Raw genomic sequence first — 20,773 nt, 5'->3', positions numbered from 1 at the left:
TCGGAGTTTACATTTTTTCTTTTATAAAACTCATCCTGACAGTAAAAATGAAGCTTTTGCATGTAAATGTTAATAATTCGTAAAATCGTCATTAAGTTTGACTCTACTGGAGATTCACACGATTCTCATGATTTCTCCATCCTTTCGACCTTATATTACCAAATTTTAATAGTATCAATTCCCCCAATAAATAAACTCCCTGAGAAATTTCATAAATTTCCGACAAAAAGCACCAAAGTTATTAAGCTTCAAACAGGGTAAGAAAAATCGTTTTTTCCACACAAAAACACACACTAACATCCAAACATATAGAAATTTAATTTGTGTAGTTTTCTTGGTTTTTTCTAAAATATTTTGAAAGTTAATAATGAAAAAAAATTCTGGAACAGCCAATAAAAGACGTCGTTATATCATGACGTGATGATTTATCTCAATTATTAATGCCTAGCTTACTAGTTTTTTAGTAGTTTAACACTAATATACATACGCTTCTGTTTAATAAAATTTGTAAAACTATACTGTAAATAAATTATTTATGCACAGAAAAAGCACTTTACCTCTCATCCAATTGCGTTATTATAAGAACAGAAAATATATTTGTTTACTCGTCAATTAATTAAATTTCGGTACGAAGAAAATTTACAATAATATGAATGTTTTTTGGCTTCTTTTCGCGTGACTAGTGAGTATTTTCTCGTAGAATGTTTTCCTAGTATGCACAAATCCCTTGAAAAATTGCCCACCTGTTAACTTTCTTCATGTTATTGAATATAACGAACCAAACCACTTTTTTGACTTTCACTGTAAGGTGATAAACATGATTTTTGAAAATTAAACACTTGATTGATGTTCCTGTCTAAAATATCTATTGTATTTTCTTTCATAGAAATGATTTTCTTTTGTTAGGAGACGGCGAGAGTATTTGTTAGGCAAGTCATAGCGTTGAAGGAAATCAGACATTCGTTAAACTACACTGTACTGGCTCGCTACAATCTGAGGTTAGATAGATTTTTGTATGTTTTAAAGGTCAGTATACAAACAATTATATTGTGTATTTTATGAATATCGCGTGTGTTGCGTTATTCTCGCATGCTAGGATATCTGTATGCACAACTAATCTAATCCTTTAACAGCATAACAACTTTATTCTTAACGTACTAACTTAAGTTACCTGTGATCTAACCTGTGTGATTTTCAGCATATGCTAGGTTCTAATTTCGAATTAATTAATAAATTATTGACTGTCAAATCTGATATATGTTTTATCATAGATTATTTCACATAAAAATCTACTTCACTTATTATTTTCGGTATCAAGAAATTAATTATAAGTATTAGACATTGTTGTCTTGGGTGTAGTAACGTTATGGCAACGCAACGCCTTGGGAATGCCTTCTCAGAGCTCTTTTTAATGATAAGGACGTTACAGAAGTGAAGAAAACCGGAAAACTCTACGTAGCCAGCCCGTCCTGGCCCACGACCAAACTCTCATTGTTTAGGGAATAATAAAAAAGCCTTCTTAGTGCTCACAGGACGAAAAGAGTAAAATAATATCTGGTGTAAAAGTAGTCTAGTGAAAAAATTCTGCTGCTTATTGGCTCATATTAGATGATCTCCTTTAATATATAATCGTACCTTATACCCTGTTTACAAGTAATCTCTTCATTAATTAAATATTTAATATTTCTAATCTCTGGACTCTGGTTTATCTTAGAAAGTAACGAATAATATTTAACATTCCTTATTTATTTAAATATAAACTTTTTGTAATAGTTAATTTTTGTATATATTACATTCATTATTTATATTATTAATTTATTTATTTATCAGCTCTTGATTCGAATACAGAGAGAACGTATTTTTTGAATAGATATAATGGATGCATTGTACAAATCATTTCCTGAAGACAGTAAAGAATTTCCATGGGATGAAAGAATACTTGAAGATTTTAAAAAACTTATAAGTAAGTGTTATTTACATGAAAATATACCGCATAAGTGATATTTGTTTGACTACTTACAACAATTATTAGCATGAGTGCAGGATATACACAGCAGCTTAACTAGTACAAATACTACTTAAATTTGGGGCCTTTTTATACTCTCTTTGAGTGGTAAAAGGCCTTAAACCACAAATAAAAAAAAAATACTACTTAAGGGTGCATAATGAACACTTCAGGTGTCAATTGTACTAATGGCCCTATTTATACAATAATTACTAATAGGAAGGGACAAATTAGAACATGCAAAGCCATATTCTGCCCTGTAAAACTGTGGATAAAAACTAGGCCTATTCTTAGATAGTATATGCACATGTGTATAAGTACGTTTGTCACATTCGAACCTGTTTCTTGTACTTATTTGAATTTATTAATTTATTTATTTACATAAGCAAGTGGGCCTAGGTCTCAGTTACGATACTGAGTAAATTATATAACCTGCTGGCAATCAAATTAAATCAGAGATTTTCCAGATAATGTTAATTAATCTAATAAATAAAGTAGTTAGAAGTAGTAATCAGAGTGTAAGAAAAAACTGTAATTATCATTAATGGAATAAGGCATTACATTACAAGGACCATCAGGCAAACATATGCCTGAGAGTCCTTGTGTTGTGTTGCTAGAAAACTGGCCCTTTCCAAACTGTGGACAGTCGGTAACCTACGTCATATGTTTAGTGGTTTAATCCATTCGCTCACCAGTGTGGCACGTAAATTCAATATAATTTATAATATTATCATAAAATATTTTTATCATTTATACCAAAAAGATACTGTTTATAGTTACTGTAAATATAAAATTTTCAGATGAAAATGGATTAAAATGCAAAATGGACGACATGTTTCTTCTCGCATTTCTTCGTGCCAGAAAGTTTAATCTAGAAAGATCGCTTCAACTGCTGAAGAATTATCATTCTAAAAGGATCAATTATCCATCTTTTTTTAAAAATCTGTTTCCATCCAAACTGGAAAGTGTTTTACCTCTAAATATTACAAGAATATTGCCGAAACCTGATCAACACGGGAGAATTATTATTCTAAAAGAAATTGGTAAGGTTTTTAAATCGTTCAAGTCGCTGTATAGCTTATGAAGGCTACGATTCAAAAATTATATGAGTAATGTAATTCAAAATAATATTGTGTTATCAATATTTCATTTTTTAATGTGATATAACGGTTCAAAAATTATTTCTTTCGATAATCTGAAACCGTGTTCTGACACTTCATTGTTTCATAAACAGTACGTGGTGTAATGAATTCAAACACTTCGTTCTATCATCTTTATTTAGTTCAGATCGCGTATCAGCTGATCTGAGGAAACCGTTAAGGGTACCTCTCTATAGTCGAAGTCAGCTAGATCGGACAATTCGATCGCATCCACGAACAGGGTCGTCGTGGCGTTGAGTAGTGTATTGTCGAATCGAAGAAAAAGTCTAAATGCCGTTATAACGTGTTTATTTACAGCTAAGTACAACTATATATACAGAAAGTATAACAATGTCGATCGTGGAGACAAGGGTCGAAGTGCACGAGGCGGACGTCCGAACCGAAGCATGTCCAGCCGAAAAGTGCTTAGCCTCGACCCTGACATCACGCCGGTTAGGGACGGTGGTCAGTCGCAGTGTTGCCGACCGCCGCAGTACCCCCTTCTTAGTGTAACGATCGTGTAGCTAACGAAAACGTTCCGGAAATCGGACGCGTCTTCCGGAGCGCGTCGTAGTTTTGGTTTCGGCTTCCTGCTTCGAATGCGTGGTGCTCGATGATTTAGGGTCTTGTACTTCTGTTGAACTGGGAACTTGTTCCGTGTCGGTCTCTTGCTTGTCGTCTGTTGGTGGTCTCTCGCTTGGTGAAAGGTGTTCTGCCAGACAGTAAGCTGGCTTAAGTCTGTCTATAGAAATAACTGTCTCTTTTTGCCGTACGCGGACTTTGAAGAATTTGTCTGCACGCTGCAGTACGGGAAATGGTCCGTCGTACGTCGGCTGCAGAGGTGGCCGTACTTCGTCGTGCCGCACGAAAACGTGAGTGCTGCGCTGTAGGTCCTAAGGGACGAATATCTTCTTGCTTCCGTGATATCTCGTATGAGTTGGTGTCAGTTGGTGCATTTGCTCCTTGAGCTGTTGTACGAAAACTGCTGCATTTGAGTCTGATGGTGTTGGGGCGAGAAACTCGCCGGGAAGTCGTAAGGTCGTCTCGTAGACGAGTTCGGCGGTTGTTGCCTTGATGTCTTTTTTAAAGGCGGCTCGCATCCCTAGCAGCACTGACGGTAAGACCTCTGTCTAGCGGTCGGTCAAGCAAGCCTTGAGAGCCGATTTAAGTCTGCGATGGCTGTTCTCCACCAGGCCGTTTGCCATTGGGTGAAAGGCTGTCGTGTGTATATGGCTGCTACCCAATAATTTAGTCAGAGCGCGGAACAGGTGCGATTCGAATTGTTTACCCTGGTCGTAGTGACCGTCTTCGGTACACCATAACGCGCGACCCATTGACCGTAGAAAACCTTTGCCACCGTCTCTGCCGTACAATCGGCGATCGGAAAAGCTTCCACCCAACGGGTGAACCTGTCGACGAGCGTGAGACAATATATGTTACCTTGCGAAGGCGGAAGGGGACCTACAATATCCATATGCAGGTGTTCGAAACGGGCGTTAGAGACGTGAAGATTTCAAACAGGGCTCCACGTGTGCCTATGAATTTTCGCTCGTTGGCATGGAATACAGATTTTGGTCCACATACGGGAGTCCTTTCTATTGAAAGGTCAAACAAAACGACTAGTTATTAATTTGGCGGTAGCTCTTATCCCGGGATGAGCCAGATTGTGTACGGTGTCGAAGACTTGCCTGCGAAAATTAACCGGGATATATGGGCGAATTTTGTTCGTAGATATATCACAGAATAATTCGGGGCCTGCATTCGTTAAGGGCATTTTCTTCAGCTGCAAGGCTGTACTCGAAGACAGTAATTGTTGTAATTCGGGGTCGCTGATCTGGGCTTGCGCGATGCTCGCGTAGTCTATTGCGTTTGGTACTTCGATAGTTTCGATCCGCGACAATACGTCTGCCGGTGTGTTGTCGCTGCCTTTGATGTAGCGGATGTCCGTGCTAAATTGTCCTATAAGGTCAAGATGCCTTAATTGCCTAGGGGTGTACTTCTCTGGCTTCTAACTAAAGGCATACGTCAGTGGGCGATGGTCTGTGAAAACCGTAAACTCCCTGCCTTCGAGCATGTGCTTGAAGTGACTTATTGATGCGTATATGGCATAAAGCTCTCTATCGAAAACCGACCATTTTCGTTGTGGCTCTGTTAATTTGGCAGAGAAGAAAGCTAGTGGCTGCATCTTCGGTGTGCCGTTGGAGGAGTCAACTTGATTTAGTGAGCCGCCGATAGCTATGTCGCTTGCGTAGTTCAAAATGTCAGAGTTGAGAGCGGAAACGACAGAGTAGTACTTGGTACTGTCTTTTGTGATGCCCGAAATGGCGAACTGGGCCTCTATATTGACGAACCACAACTCTGGAGTCATGTCCCAAAATGGAGGTAGTTTGAGAGTCACTCTGTTCACTTCTGCGGTGGGTTCGGGCTCCGTCATCTTTGTTCAGCTGCTTGACCGGCGTGGAAGAGAAAATGAGGCCTACCTGAATTTCCATAAATGGCGTCTGGGCTTCGGGCTTCGGGCTTGGGAATGTTCGGTGTTGCTCCCACGTTGTCAGATCACGTTCGGGTCACCAGTGAGGGGACCGTTAAGGGTACCTCTCTATAGTCGAAGTCGGCTAGATTGGTCAATCCGATCGCATCCACGAACAGGGTCGTCGTGGCGTTCAGTGGTGTATTGTCGAATCGAAGAAAAAGTCTAAATGCCGTTATCACGTGTTTATTTACAGCTAAGTACAACTATATATACAGAAAGTATAACAATGTCGATCGTGGAGACAAGGGTCAAAGCGCACCAGGCGGACGTTTGAACCGAAGCACGTCGAGCCGAAAAATGGTTAGCATCGACTTTGACGTCACGCCGGTTGGGGACGGTGGTCAGTCGCAGCGTTGGCGACCGTTGCAGAACTAAATAAAAATGATAGATCACCAAGTCTTCGAATTTATTACACTACGTAGTGTTTAAGAAACAAAGATTATTCTTTTCATTAAAAAACTGGTTAATGTTACCTTAAAATCCAAGATGGCGATGGAAGGAATTTTTCTCTACGTTGGAGACTGCGACGGGAAAAAAATTTTTTCCTATAGAAAAACTTTTGTCTCCTAAATAGAAGTCTGTTAAATCAATGGGTTACTGTATCGTACTTTATAATTATGTATAGAAATGATAGTATTTCATTTCATTTTTGAATTACAGAACGGTGGGATCCTTCAGAAGTGGACATTTTAGATGCCCACCGTATTGACATTCTTTTAGCAGATTTAATGTTAAATTTACATCGAACGCAAGTAAATGGAGTGGTTATGATTGTAAATACTCAAAGAGCAAGTATTAGACATTTGTTTCAATATACACCAAGATTTATCAGCGCTGCAATTGCTTTACTAATTGTATCTACTTTAAAATAAAAACTATAATCGACTGTTTTAAACTGCTTCAAGAATTTAAGCAATAAACGTGTTTTAAGTTAGACGTAAAACTGCTTAAATGGAACAATGCTATAAACAATTCCGAATTATAAAAAAAATATCACAGTTTTATTTTATAGATGAGAAAACGACGTTATATTACTCACCCCTTTGTGTGTATTTTCAGATATTTTAACACTCCATAAGTCCAAAAATACAAAATACTCTAACAAAAGTTTATATGTATGTGTGACAACTTTATTTTGATATATACTTCGGATATTCACAAACCAAAATTTCTGAAATTTGGCAGAGTTATCTGTTTATATGGACATTGATACTGTTTCATTTTGGTGATTAAAGGTAATGGGAAGCGAGAGATAAAAGATAAATAATGAATGACATCTGAAGTTGGGTCAGCCTGAGTGAATAGAGTAATTTTGAACATAGAGTAATTTTGGGGGCTATATCTCGCGAAGGGTCACTGGTAGAGTTATGGTTCCTGTAATTATTTTGTTGCTATGAGTATGCTCTACAGCAGGCCTGGCCAACCCAAATTGTTTCGCGTGCCACTTTGATCACGCGTAGCATTTCGGTAGGCCACAATTTAGGCAAACATGCTTTAAAAAAGTAAAACAAATACAAAATGAATAAGATTTTATTGTTATATCAAGAGTTCGTACTCGCACTTGCGCATTATAACGTCACACGCAAATTTTCATTTATTTAATTGTTTTGGTATACACTTAACGGGAAACAAAAGTTTTAATAGAGAGCTTTTAATAGCTTAGCGGGCCACACAGTTTAACATGACGGGCCGCGGGTTGGCCAGGCCTGCTCTACAGCTTTGTCAAGGTCCGAAACGTATCATTCAGAGACAAATGTCTTTCTGGTTCTCATAATTTCTGTTCTTGATCCTTGCCAGATTTTTTTTTTCTTTTTAATTTTAAATCGAATCATTTGAAATATAAATTTTTCGCTACATGTAAAGAAAAGAATTAGTATTTAATTTTAATATCATTTGCATATTTTCGAATACATACAAACCTACACAAATTATTTTATTTTTCTCTTAAATTTTAAAGCAAAATGTTAAATCTAGATATTTTTTCTAACCAAATTGAATTTTTTATGTATTTAAATTAGAGTGATTGTTATCTACTACGATTCAAAGAATTCCATTACGTGAATGTCAATTCAATAGTCAAAGGAGTAATGAATATTTTCATTCCATTTGTGCCCGAAAAAATCGTAAAACGAGTAAGTAATTTTACTATTAAATTTGAAAAATGGACAATGCACTCAAAATAATACAAAATAAACAAAAAAAGAATTTTATTTTTAATCGTAGCTCAATGTAGAAATATTACTTTTTGTTTAGTGACTGTCAATAAATTAAGTCCGTATTTTTCTTGAAATTTTTCCTCACCCTTTTCCTGTTTGAACCAGTTTACTTAATTGCTCCCCTGTTCTGTCACCCAACAAAACTCAGCTCGTTTATTATAAGATTCATTTTATACTGTTATAACGTTTGCAAATAATTTTTTTTCGTTTGTTTTTAGTTGAATATTCATAGTGAAGTAACGAGTCTGCATAAATTTATTCATCCAGAATATCTTCCAATTGCTTATGGAGGAGAATTACCGGATTCCGATCCACGTGAGTTCATTGAAATATTAAAACAAAACGAAGATTTCTTTCGAGAGAACGAAGAATGTGTGAAAATGTATGACGAAGAGGTCCAACGAAGATTGTCTGAAGGAAGATTTAAGTATATTGATCAGGATCATGTGAATTACGAAGACAAAGTTATGAATGAAGTAGAGGAGAAAGTCAACCGCATCAAAGAATATCCAGAAAATTACCGAAAACAATATAAAAAAAACACTCTTCTGGAAGTCACACATTTTTAAATGACGATATTTGCATACATTTATGTATTAAGTACGATGAAATTATATTTAGAACATTAATTAATATATTATTATTCAAGACATTACACGACTGATAACATTTTAAAAATATTTGAATTTGCAATTCTGTATCCCAAACTTATTTACTGTCAATTATACAAGAGATTTCTTCTAAAGTTATAAAGTTAAAGTTAAATTGATATATGTAAGGATTATTTTGTTATTATATAATTGTAATGAATATATAATTACATCCACAAATTATAATAAATAAAATAGTAAATAAACTGTTCTTTATTATATTACTTTTTCGCCTCTACTCTATATAACAGAGTGAAGATGGCGATCGATCAAAAAATGACTTTTCCAAGATTTTTACATCCTGGGTACCCAAATGCAAAAAAAAAATCGGTGTATTATATCTGTAATTATGGATGTTAGTGTGTGGAGGCACGATTTTCTTCAGCCTATTTGAAACTTAATGACTGCTATGCTATTTGTTGAAAATTTCTAAAATTTTGCAGTGAGCTTTGCATATTAGGGTGATTGATTTTATGCAATTTTGGTCGTTAAAGATCGAATGGTGAAAGTGATAAAGGGGGTGTATGCTACATCTCGAGCATGGTCGGAGTTTACATTTTTTCTTTTATAAAACTCATCATTGCCCTCAAAATGAAGCTTTTGCAAATAAATGTTAATAATTAGTAATGTTTAGTTATATATATATATACGCCTTGCCGCGGTTGCGATGGGCGGTTGAGTGCTTTTGGGAGGACGTGGGCAATTAATGTGTTCCCAGCCGGCATTGTAATGACCGTCGATCGTACGGTAATCTTATATCAACTGGAAGAGGAAAGCGGATCGGAGGTCCGGGTAGCGTAACTGGTAACGTGTCTACACGGATATTCGAATCCTGCTTCGGGCTGTTTCTTTTCTTCCAGTTAGGCCTAAATTTATTTAAATTATTTAATTAAAATTCTAATTATTAAATTTAACAAGAGATGGCGCATAACGCCTAACTCTTGTACCAAATTACCTTAAATTATTAATATTACTTTACCTATTTGCTAGCCCGATAATTCGGCATTGGTTGATTCGTAATTATTAAGTTCGACCTTACTGGAGATTCACACGACCCTTAGCATCTCTGCATCCTCTCGACCTTTTATTACCAAATTTTATTTGCATCAATTCCCCTAATAAACAAACTTCCTGAGAAATTTCGTAAATTTTCGACAAAAAGCACCAAAGTTATTAAGCTTCAAACAGGGTAAAAAAATCGTTCTTCCACGCACTAACACCCAAACATATAGAAATTTAATTTGTGTACTTTTCTTGGTTTTTCTAAAATATTTTGAAAGTTAATAACGAAAAAAAATTTTGGAACAGCCAATGAAAGACGTCGTTATATCATGACGTGATGATTTATTTTAATTCCTAATGCCTAGCTTACTAGTTTTTTAGTAGTTTAACACTAATATACATACGCTTCTGTTTAATAAAATCCGTAAAACTATACTGTAAATAAATTATTTATGCACAGAAAAAGCACTTCACCTCTCATCCAATTGCGTTATTATAAGAACAGAAAATATATTTGTTTACTCGTCAATTAATTAAATTTCGGTACGAAGAAAATTTACAATAATATGAATGTTTTTTGGCTTCTTTTCGCGTGACTAGTGAGTATTTTCTCGTAGAATGTTTTCCTAGTATGCACAAATCCCTTGAAAAATTGCCCACCTGTTAACTTTCTTCATGTTATTGAATAAAACGAACCAAACCACTTTTTTGACTTCACTGTAACGTGATAAACATGATTTTTGAAAATTAAACACTTGATTGATGTTCCTGTCTAAAATATCTATTGTATTTTTTTTCATAGAAATGATTTTATTTTGTTAGGAGACGGCGAGAGTATTTGTTAGGCAAGTCATGACGTTGAAGGAAATCAGACATTCGTTAAACTACACTGTACTGGCCCGCTACAATCTGAGGTTAGATAGATTTTTGTATGTTTTAAAGGTCAGTATACAAACAATTATATTGTGTATTTTATGAATATCGCGTGTGTTGCGTTATTCTCGCATGCTAGGATATCTGTATGCACAATTAATCTAATCCTTTAACAGCATAACAACTTTATTCTTAACGTACTAACTTAAGTTACCTGTGATCTAACCTGTGTGATTTTCAGCTTATGCTAGATCTAATTTCGAATTAATTAATAAATTATTGACTGTCAAATCTGATAAATGTTTTATCATAGATTATTTCGCATAAAAATCTATTTCACTTATTATTTTCGGTATCAAGAAATTAATTATAAGTATTAGACATTGTTGTCTTGGGTGCGACTAAGTAAACAAGCCATCGTCATTAGCTACTTGTTACGTAGACGTGACCCATAATCGCCGGATTTGGCCGGAGGAGTAACCGTCTACTAAGCTGTCTATGACCTAATTCCGCCTCAGTCAAGTAGACGGTTTTTACGCAACAGTTTTTACATCTGTATTAACAACCAAGAACCAACAGTTAGACTTACTAGTTAACCAATATGCGTTGACGTAAGCTACTGAATGGTAAGTAAAGTAAATGATGACTAGTTAATTTCATATCCTAACTCTTAATGCTTGATTTTGAATAACTAGAACAATACACGTGACCAATAGTAACGAATGGAATAGCATTCTGAGAAGTTTAATCCAGTTTTTCCACTTCTGATAGAAAGTACTTGTTTGTTGTTTGTTTAGTTACGTTATGGCAACGCAACGCCTTGGGAATGCTTTCTCAGAGGTCTTTTTAAGGATATGTAGCCCCTATTCTGACGTTACAGACGTGAAGAAAACCGGAAAACTCCACGTACCTGGCCCACGACCGAACTCCCAGTGTTCAGGGAATAATAAATAATATAAAACAACTACGTTGGTAGTATTAGACGCCCAGGAGCCCTAGTTGCTTTTTTTTTTGGCCTCTGAGCTATTGCGCAGATTGTACAAATAGTAGTTACGACACGGGTGGTTTCTATTTCGCATAGGGAAGAATCAAGCCTGAAAGCCACTCCTACATGAAAGACACTAGTGAAACTATTAATTTCGATTTTAGTATTAATTAATATTGTCATAACTTTTCTTATATGCCTACTAGTAAGAATATAAGAGATAAAACGTCATACGACAAAGTTGGACGTCACGTGATATGTTAGAGAGGTCAAGGTGACTCGCGGTGACAGAAAATTATCCTAGTGTGCTTGTACAAAATATATTTATAAGGATATTAATAATTTTATAACAAAGAAATACGTTAAAATTGATACTTTGAGTTTTAATGGAGTAAAGGCCTACTTTCGACTAATTGAGATGGTAACTACCCACATTTTATTAGTGCGGGCAAACTAGAGTTATTTGTAAATAACAGTAACAAAGTTTCTATTGTTATTGAAAAAATTTGTAAAAAAAAAAATAACAGACAAGTAGGCCTGTGACAACTGTCACTAGTACAATAGATAGGTCTAGGCAGTCTAGATTTTTTAAACTCATCTACCCTGTGGGCATTAAGACTGCCTTTTTAATCATACCTATCACGAGTGCTGCTAGCCCTCAATGAGATGTACGAGGCCTGAAATTTTCGGGGCAGGCTTTTTATTAAAAGTATTGTTTTAGACCCATATACCAAGTTGGCAGGGTAGAAGCCTAATCATTTAATTCAATTTATACCAATTCTTTTTTATTGATTTGTTAGAAGTCGGGCCCTGTATCTCAACAACCGCTGCCCTATTACGGGTATGCCTAATCCATAATGGACTTGATAAAAAAAGCCTTCTTAGTGTTCACAGGACGAAAAGAGTAAAATAATATCTGGTGTAAAAGTAGTCGAGTGAAAAAATTCTGCTGCTTATTGGCTCATATTACATGATCTCGTTTAATATATAATCGTACCTTATACCCTGTTTACAGTTAATTTCTTCATTAATTAAATATTTAATATTAGAAGACTGAAGCGCAGCCTACAAAAATATAAGAAACAAAGAAACCAACATGAAAATGAAGAAGTTAAAACCTTTTATACCGATAGCATTGACAATTACAAAAAGGCTAAAAGTATAAAATTAATAGAAAAGTTTAAATATCCATCTATTGAAGAAATAAATGAGTGGAAAAAGTCCCTTGTGTTAAACAAAACAAATTACGCGATCCCTGAAAATATTTTAGAAATTATGCAAAAAGGATTAGACTTTAATGGTCCTAATAACTGGAGAATAATAGATATAATACCGACCTTAGATAAAGCTTGTGCAGGACTGACTGAAGTAGATTCTGAGATAATGAAAATTAATTTAAGTAATATTATAAAACATCATATTATAAGGCAAAAAGATAGAACAATAATTAGAGATAAAAACTATTATAAATATAATGCTGAAATAGAAAAACTGTACAAGTATTTAAATGATAATAACCTTAATATAATAAAAGCGGATAAGTCAAAACAAATTGTAGTTGTAACCAGAGACTGGATAATAGCGAAAAAATTAGAAATTATAAATAAGGGGAATTTCAGAGAATTACCGATAAATCCAAAAAACATAATATACGAAGAATTAAAAAAACGAATTAATATACTATACAAACAAAAAAAGGTTACCAAAAACGAAAAGATATTTATACTATCCGAGGATAACGAAAGAACCCCTAGATTAAATATTCAGTTAAAAACTCATAAACAAAATGAAAAAGTACGACCAATTGTTGACTTCAAATTTACTGTATTGTATAACTTAGAGAAATATCTAAAAGGAAAACTTAAAGACTACGAAAACTCAATCTGTTCTATTCGAAATATGGAAGGATTTTTACAAGAATTAAAAGAGGTTCAGATAAACAACACATCTAAGTTAGCTAGTATTGACGTTGTTGAAATGTATCCGTCAATTACATGGAAATTGATTAATAATCAGTTAAACAAAATGAATGTAGACCCTTATATTATAGATTTGATTGAGTTTGCTTATAAGAGTAATTACCTAGAATTAAATAATAAATATTACACACAAGAAGACGGCATTAGTATGGGGTCAGTTATAGGACCGAAATTAGCGGAATTAATAATGATTGAAATCGATATTAAAATAAAAAACATTTTGGGTATAGATTTTTATAGAAGATACGTTGATGACATACTAATAGTATATAACGAAGCTGAAACAACAATAGACAAGATAGAAGAATTAATTAACGGTATCCATAATGAAATTAAGTTTACTATAGAAAAAGAAAAAACTGATAATAGCATAGCATACCTTGATGTGATGATAAAACGGAAAAATAGAAAATTAATACTTGAACCGTTTAGGAAACAATGTTCAGTTAATAAGACACTGAATTATCGTTCAAATATCCCTTTACATATAAAAAGGAATATCTTTTATATGGAATATATGAATATACTTAGTAGAACCAGCGAACAGGAAACAAATCAGAAATATATAAACAGTCTAAAAAAGAAATTTAGTTTGAATGGATATCCTACAAGATTAATTAACAATTGGCAAAAAAACATACATAATAAAGGCCCTTTCCCTTCCAAAAAAGATGCAAATAATAAAAAAATTAAATACTTAAGTTTTCCATATATAAAATGTGTATATGAAAAGATTAATAAAGAACTTAGAAAAAATAACATACAGCTTGCACCAAATTATAAAAATTTAATATCTAGATTAAATCAGAAACAACGTTCAACAAATAATATAGAAGATAAAAATGAAATTAAAAATGTCGTCTATAAAATACCCTGTACTTGTGAGAATAATAGTTTTTACATAGGCGAAACCAAAAGAACATTAAAAACGCGTGTTAAAGAACACATATCCGATTTAAAATATAGTCGTTTGAACTCAGCTTTTTATGATCATTGTGTAATCAATAATTGTAATATAAATCAATCAAATATACAGATTTTACATAAAGAGAAAAGGATTTATGATAGAAAATTTAAAGAAAGCGTTGAAATACTACGAAACAAAAACCAAGGTTGTATAAATAAAAACTTAAGCGTTAAAATTCATAATAATTGGTTAAAAATAATATAATGAAAATAATATGAAGAAATGTACTAAATTATTATAATTTGCGATAATCGAATGGTAAAGACAGAATTATTTAATGAAATAATGTTCCGTATTAATGTTATGTAAATTAGATAAAGAGAAAAATATACAGTGTAAACGTTAAGCCAAATAGTGATTTATTGTAATATAAAAAAATTGTAAATTAAAAATCTTTGTAATTCCCTTAAGGGTTTCTAAATGTTGGCTAATTAATTTGTTAATAGGTGCAACTTACGGCACACAGTGCTATATGCAAATTGTCGGATTGGTCGATGAGGTAGTAAAAACGACCTTTGGAATTTGTAAATTTTGGTTTTTAATTTTTTAATTTCTACAGAAGTTATCTTATTTATGTAATAAAATGAAAAAACGGTTTGGTTTTTATGGAGTTAAAGTTGCGAGAAAAAATTGATATTGAAAATGTAAAGCCTAAGTGTCGTCCGATTTCTGCTGTGTGTATAGTACCCATGCAAAAGCAAGGTATGGTCTACAAAGAATTTATGTGAGTTTTTAGTTTTTTGATTTTTATTTATGCCATGTAGAAAATATATTTTTTATATATGTTTAGTTAGCTGATGAGGGGCTGAAGCCCGAAACGTCGATGTAGAAAAACACGTTCTAACTAAATAAAGATTCAACTAGCCTAGTGTTGAAAAAATAAACGTCACTTCATTGTGCCTGTACACACTAATCAAACACAACACGGTTTCGACAAAATCAACTAAATATTTAATATTTCTAATCTCTGGACTCTGGTTTATCTTAGAAAGTAACGAATAATATTTAACATTCCTTATTTATTTAAATATAAACTTTTTGTAATAGTTAATAATATAAGTAATGAATGTAATATATACAAAAATTAATTTATTTATCTATCAGCTCTTGATTCGAATACAGAGAGAACGTATTTTTTGAATATATATAATGGATGCATTGTACAAATCATTTCCTGAAGACAGTAAAGAATTTCCATGGGATCAAAGAATACTTGAAGATTTTAAAAAACTAATAAGTAAGTATTATTTACATGAAAATATACCGCATATGTGATATTTGTTTGACTACTTACAACAATTATTAGCATGAGTGCAGGATATATACAGTAGCTTAACTAGTACAAATACTAATTAGGGGTGCATAATGAACACTTCAGGTTGCAATTTTACTAATGGTCCTATTTATACAATAATTACTAATAGGGATGGACAAATTAGAACATGCAAAGCCATATTCTGCCCTGTAAAACTGTGGATAAAAACTAGGCCTATTCTTAGATAGTATATGCACATGTGTATAAGTACGTTTGTCCACAGCCTACAATAAGAACAGTCTAGTCAAATGAGGGAAATCCCGTTGAGGAGTTGTGTCCAAGCGAAAATATTTTCTCCCGCTAGATAGAGCCACACAACGCACCATAACAACACACACTGATTAAGTTATCCTAGGTACATGCTGTCATATGTTCGTAAAATAAAACAGTAATTCAAATAGAATATAGCAAATTATTGATTTTTTTTTAATTAAGATTTTGCCCGGATTTCTGCAGAACAATCTAAAACAATAGACATGTTATGAATAATTATCTAGACGGTTTAATGCAATAATAATTAATAGGGTGGATGTACTGTACCTGTTCTGGCCACATTAAGACAATTTTCAACTTTAAAAAATATTTTTATATTCTTACATTTTTTTTAAAGCAGTGAAACAGTAAAAATAATGCAAAAACATGTTCTCTTTTACTTTATTACATTAATTTTTATTAATTTTAACATTTTATAAACAAAATTTAAAATTTTTTAAAAATATTACAAAAATCACCAGTTTTCACCATGCCTGTACCAGTTCTGGCTCACTTGTGTACCAGTTGTGGCCACCCCATGTTTATAGAGTTGACACTTTTATTATTTTTCGTGATAAAGGTTTATTATTTGAAGTTTTGGGTCTACGATTCTCCCGAATATATGTGTCGTTCACAGTTCTCTTTTTCAATCCTGGTTTATAATCTGATTCCAGAAAGTGCGTACTGCAGACAACTGACCAGTCACTTGGCTTCCGAAATTTTGAACTGTCTTCATCTGTAAATTTTAAAAATAGATAGTATAACTAATAGATTTACTGTATAAGCTACCTATAAATAGATAAATTGTATAAAAGTTTAGGCTAGATTGCAGTTGCATTTTAATCTCATTGCAGTTAGGGGTCGTGCAAAAACCGTACAGTTCTTATTGTAGGCTGTGGTTTGTCACATTCGAACCTGTTTCTTGTACTTTTTTGAATTGATTAATTTATTTACATAAGCAAGTGGGCCTAGGTCTCAGTTACGATACTGGGTAAATTATATAACCTGCTGGCAATCAAATTAAATTAGGAATTTTCCAGAGAGTGTTAATTAATCTAATAAATAAAAAAGTTAGAAGTAGTAATCGGAGTGTAAGAAAACACTTTAATTATCATTAGTGGAATAAGGCATCACAATACAAAGACCATCAGGCAAACATATGCCTGATAGTCCTTGTGTTGTGTTGCTAGAAAACTGGCCCTTATTTGCGTGTTAGATAAATAAATAAACCCAGAAAACTCCAAACTGTAGACAGGCGGTAACTCACGTCATATGTTTAGTGGTTTAATCCATTCGCTCACCAGTGTGGCACATAAATTTAATATAATTTATAATATTATCATGAAATATTTTTATTATTTTTACCAAAACTATACTGTTTATAGTTACTGTAAATATAAAATTTTCAGATGAAAATGGACTAAAATGCAGAATGGACGACACGTTTCTTCTTGGAATTCTTCGTGCCAGAAAGTTTAATTTAGAAAGATCGTTTCAATTGCTTAAGAATTATTACACTAGAAGGAACGAACACCCTTCATTCTTTAAAAATCTCCTTCCATCGAAGCTGCAAAGAGTTTTATCTTTAAATTATATAAAAGTCATACCGAAACCTGATCAAAATGGAAGAGTTATTGTTATACTAGAAGCTGGTAACATTTTGTATTTTTATTATAATTTCCTGATATTTTATCTTACTAAAAACATTAAAATATAATTTAAAATAGGAGCTTAATGATTTTTTTCGGTTGGAGTATTTAAAAGCATCAAATCTCTTAATATTTTATACAAAGACTATTATATTTATACTAAAATAGATTGTACGAATTTTATAAAAATAAAAATTCTATTTTGCATGTTTCACATTTCTATGTTTTAATCTCTGATGTAATTTAATTTCCTCTGATTGACAGAAACGTGGGATCCTTCGGAAACAACTGCGTTAGATTTGTATCGTGTTGTATTCCTTTACATAGATTTAATGTTGAATTTGCATCGCCTTCAAGAGAATGGAGTAGTTGCAATTATAAATGCTAGAGGAACGACCATTGGACAATTCTTACAATTTACACCCAAATTTATAAGCAATATAGTAACCTTAGTAGTCGTAAGTATGAATTTCTCTAAATAAAATTTTTATTTGTTTACATTTAATATCACCCATCAATGATCCAGTGTATAAAACCACTTAACACTGGTTGTTTCGCGCATAACTACTAACGCCACGTGGAGGTTTCCGGGTCTTTTTCACCTGCCTAACACAACTAAGGCCAATTTATCATAGAAATTTGGCAGATCGTATGAATCTGATTCTGTTCCGGATAATTTGGACCCCGTGCCTCAACACCCGGTCGCTCATAGTGGACCTGGATGAAGAAATCTTTTTTAGTGTCCATAGGGCATAAAGAGAAAAAACGTATGAAAAAAAAAACAATGTTGAGGCTATGAGCTAAGACGTCGAATACGTCTCTCATACAAATGGTTTCAGATGTTGATTTGAGTTTTACCACTCAGCTGTAATAGAACATAAAACTGGTAGTTGCCTTTTGGTAATTGCCTTTATCTTGTATGTGGAACTGAAGTAAATTTGGCCAATGATTAAAGCATAATTCTACGGAATATACAAATTTTATAATCAAATCTTAAACGTTTTTATTTAATCGTATTATATTTTCTATGAATTTGTTTATATTAGAGAGATGCGTATCAACTACGACTCAAAGAACTTCATTTTGTCAACATCAACCCCATCGTCAAAGTCATATTGAGCATTCTTATTCCATTTCTTCCTGTGAAAATACGAAAACGAGTAAGTGGTTTTTATAAATGTAACAAATTTAGAATATATTGTGTCCGAAAATTCTGGAACCAATGGAATTTATACTAAATTGGCTTTATTCTCTATTCCCGTGTACAATATAACTCCAAATATTCACCCCTGATGTTCCAAATGTTTCCTGGGACCAATATTCTTCCAGTATATTGCGATTGACATCAGCATACATATTTTTATAATTGGTTCCAGACTTTTCGGATACCCTGTAGATAATAGGCCTAATTATAAAAGCTATTCTATGCAACAGGCTACATAATTTTTTTTATTAATCCTTTCTCATATTTAATTGACTGAAGTACTTATTGCTTGATAAATTAATTTATCTGCCTTAAAAGTAAATCTAAACATTTAGAAGTACTGAATTATAAATATAATAACGGCAATAGTTTAATTGCGTGTTTACTTCTAAAATACTCTCCACTTCAGCAATTAAGTATAATATATGCTAAAAGAGGGCCTTCGAGAGATTTAGGAGGCGTGGGCAGAGTGGTCCATTTTGTACATTACGAACCACTATGGTCCTCTGTTTTCTCCGGATCCGGAAAAAAACCTCCAATTGTCCATCTCGACAGCACTGTCGGCTGATTGATTGCTGCATGCTTCCTATTTTTTCCCACGCCCACCAGTGGTTGAACGGATAAAACCACTGAACACTAGTCGTTAGTTGCGGTGTAATTTTCTTCATTTTCTTCAGATATGTAGTACATGAGAAACTGGTTCCTACTTATGTAATGTGTTAATAGGAGCCAGTTTCTCATAGATCTCACGAGAGGCACTCACCTTTGTTAGAGTGTCCATGTGTTGCGTCGTTTTAATCCATCAATTTTCCTTGAGTTTTGTTACAAAATTTGATTCTGTGTAACGTAATAATGCATTGAAATTACATGAATATTAATTAATATTATTATAATATTTTAAATAATTTTACTTCTTTGCAGTTATTTGTACACACCGGTGTAACAACTTTACGTGATTTTGTTAATCCAGAATATCTTCCTGAAGCATATGGAGGCACATTACCCGATTTCGATCCAAATGAATTTGTGGACGTAGTAAAACAAAACGAAGATTTCTTTCGAGAAAACGAGGAATCTCTCAAGATATATAACGAAGCAGTTCAACAAAGATTTTCTGAAGGAAGTTTCAAATATATCGATCCCGATGGTGTAAACTACGAAGAAAAACTTATACAAGAATCCGAAGAAAAATTTCAAATGTTTAAAGAAGATCCAGAAAATTTTACAAAATTCGTCCAAGAAAGCGCTGATGATGAAGTCGTACATCTGTAAATGATCCTCTTTGAAACGGGTATTCATTGTTTATATTAATATCCCAAGTTATACAAATGTAAATAATGTGAATACTGGACTGACAGGAATATTTCTATATATGGGGCTTTTATCCTATTGTGTTTTAGAGATTATAAGTCAAGGAGATACGAGATAGAGGGATAATATTTCGATTGGGATCAGACTTGATGAAAAGTTTACTCATTATTAGAATTGATTATTCTTTAGAAAACTTACACTCAAAATTAAGCATTCTTGACGTTTTATAATAATTATATAAAAATGTTTTTAAAATACAATATGAAAATATCATAACAGATGGTACCACACACTGAGAAAATTACGCAACTTGTTGCTTAACTTTTTTCGTTTGATATCTAAACAATAACCTTGTAAAATAATTTTAAATGAAATGAAAAAAATAAAGATTTATAAACACTATATTGATGAGAGTAAGCTGTTTTCATATTATGCAACATCTGCCGCCAACTGGAAAGATTTACAATTACCACGTGAAAATAATCACAAGGTCGATAGTGCTTCGTTCACTAATACCTAAACATTACAATATTGTCTTTTTTCTATAATTAAAATTACAATAATTAATTTAATGTACTTTAAATAAAATATAATAAAAAGTGTTTTAAATACAGTAAAATCTGTCCAAACTGGAAAAATATTCTGTGTCGTACGATTCCGGTTTACGCAGGTTTGTTTTTTACGGCGAGAAAG

The 20,773-nt window shown here is 33.1% G+C and overlaps 2 protein-coding genes across 4 annotated transcripts in view; one reads left to right on the top strand and one right to left on the bottom strand.

Annotated features, from left to right (window-relative positions):
• Window positions 1-20,773, bottom strand: part of LOC136981733 (alpha-tocopherol transfer protein-like) — a 149,082-nt gene that overhangs the window by 66,566 nt on the left and 61,743 nt on the right. The window lies entirely within an intron of this gene.
• LOC136981730 (alpha-tocopherol transfer protein-like) lies at window positions 1,830-20,482 on the top strand. Of its 3 annotated transcripts, none has more exons than XM_067278078.1 (6): window positions 10,469-10,487; window positions 15,472-15,586; window positions 17,326-17,568; window positions 17,830-18,023; window positions 18,612-18,725; window positions 19,691-20,482. In XM_067278078.1, exons 2-6 carry the CDS (start codon window positions 15,499-15,501, stop codon window positions 20,039-20,041), a joined length of 990 nt encoding a protein of 329 aa, XP_067134179.1. In that variant the 5' UTR covers window positions 10,469-10,487; window positions 15,472-15,498; the 3' UTR covers window positions 20,042-20,482. The 3 variants fall into 3 exon arrangements, with proteins under 3 accessions (XP_067134180.1, XP_067134179.1, XP_067134178.1); XM_067278077.1 differs by lacking the exon at window positions 10,469-10,487 and adding an exon at window positions 10,970-11,044; XM_067278079.1 differs by lacking the exons at window positions 10,469-10,487; window positions 15,472-15,586 and adding an exon at window positions 1,830-1,963.

Source organism: Centruroides vittatus, unplaced genomic scaffold (assembly GCF_030686945.1).
Source record: "Centruroides vittatus isolate TY-2023 unplaced genomic scaffold, ASM3068694v2 contig_790, whole genome shotgun sequence".
In the NCBI taxonomy this organism is placed as follows: domain Eukaryota; kingdom Metazoa; phylum Arthropoda; class Arachnida; order Scorpiones; family Buthidae; genus Centruroides; species Centruroides vittatus.
Note: the sequence above shows the minus strand (reverse complement) of the source record. Positions and strands in the feature narration are given on the sequence as shown.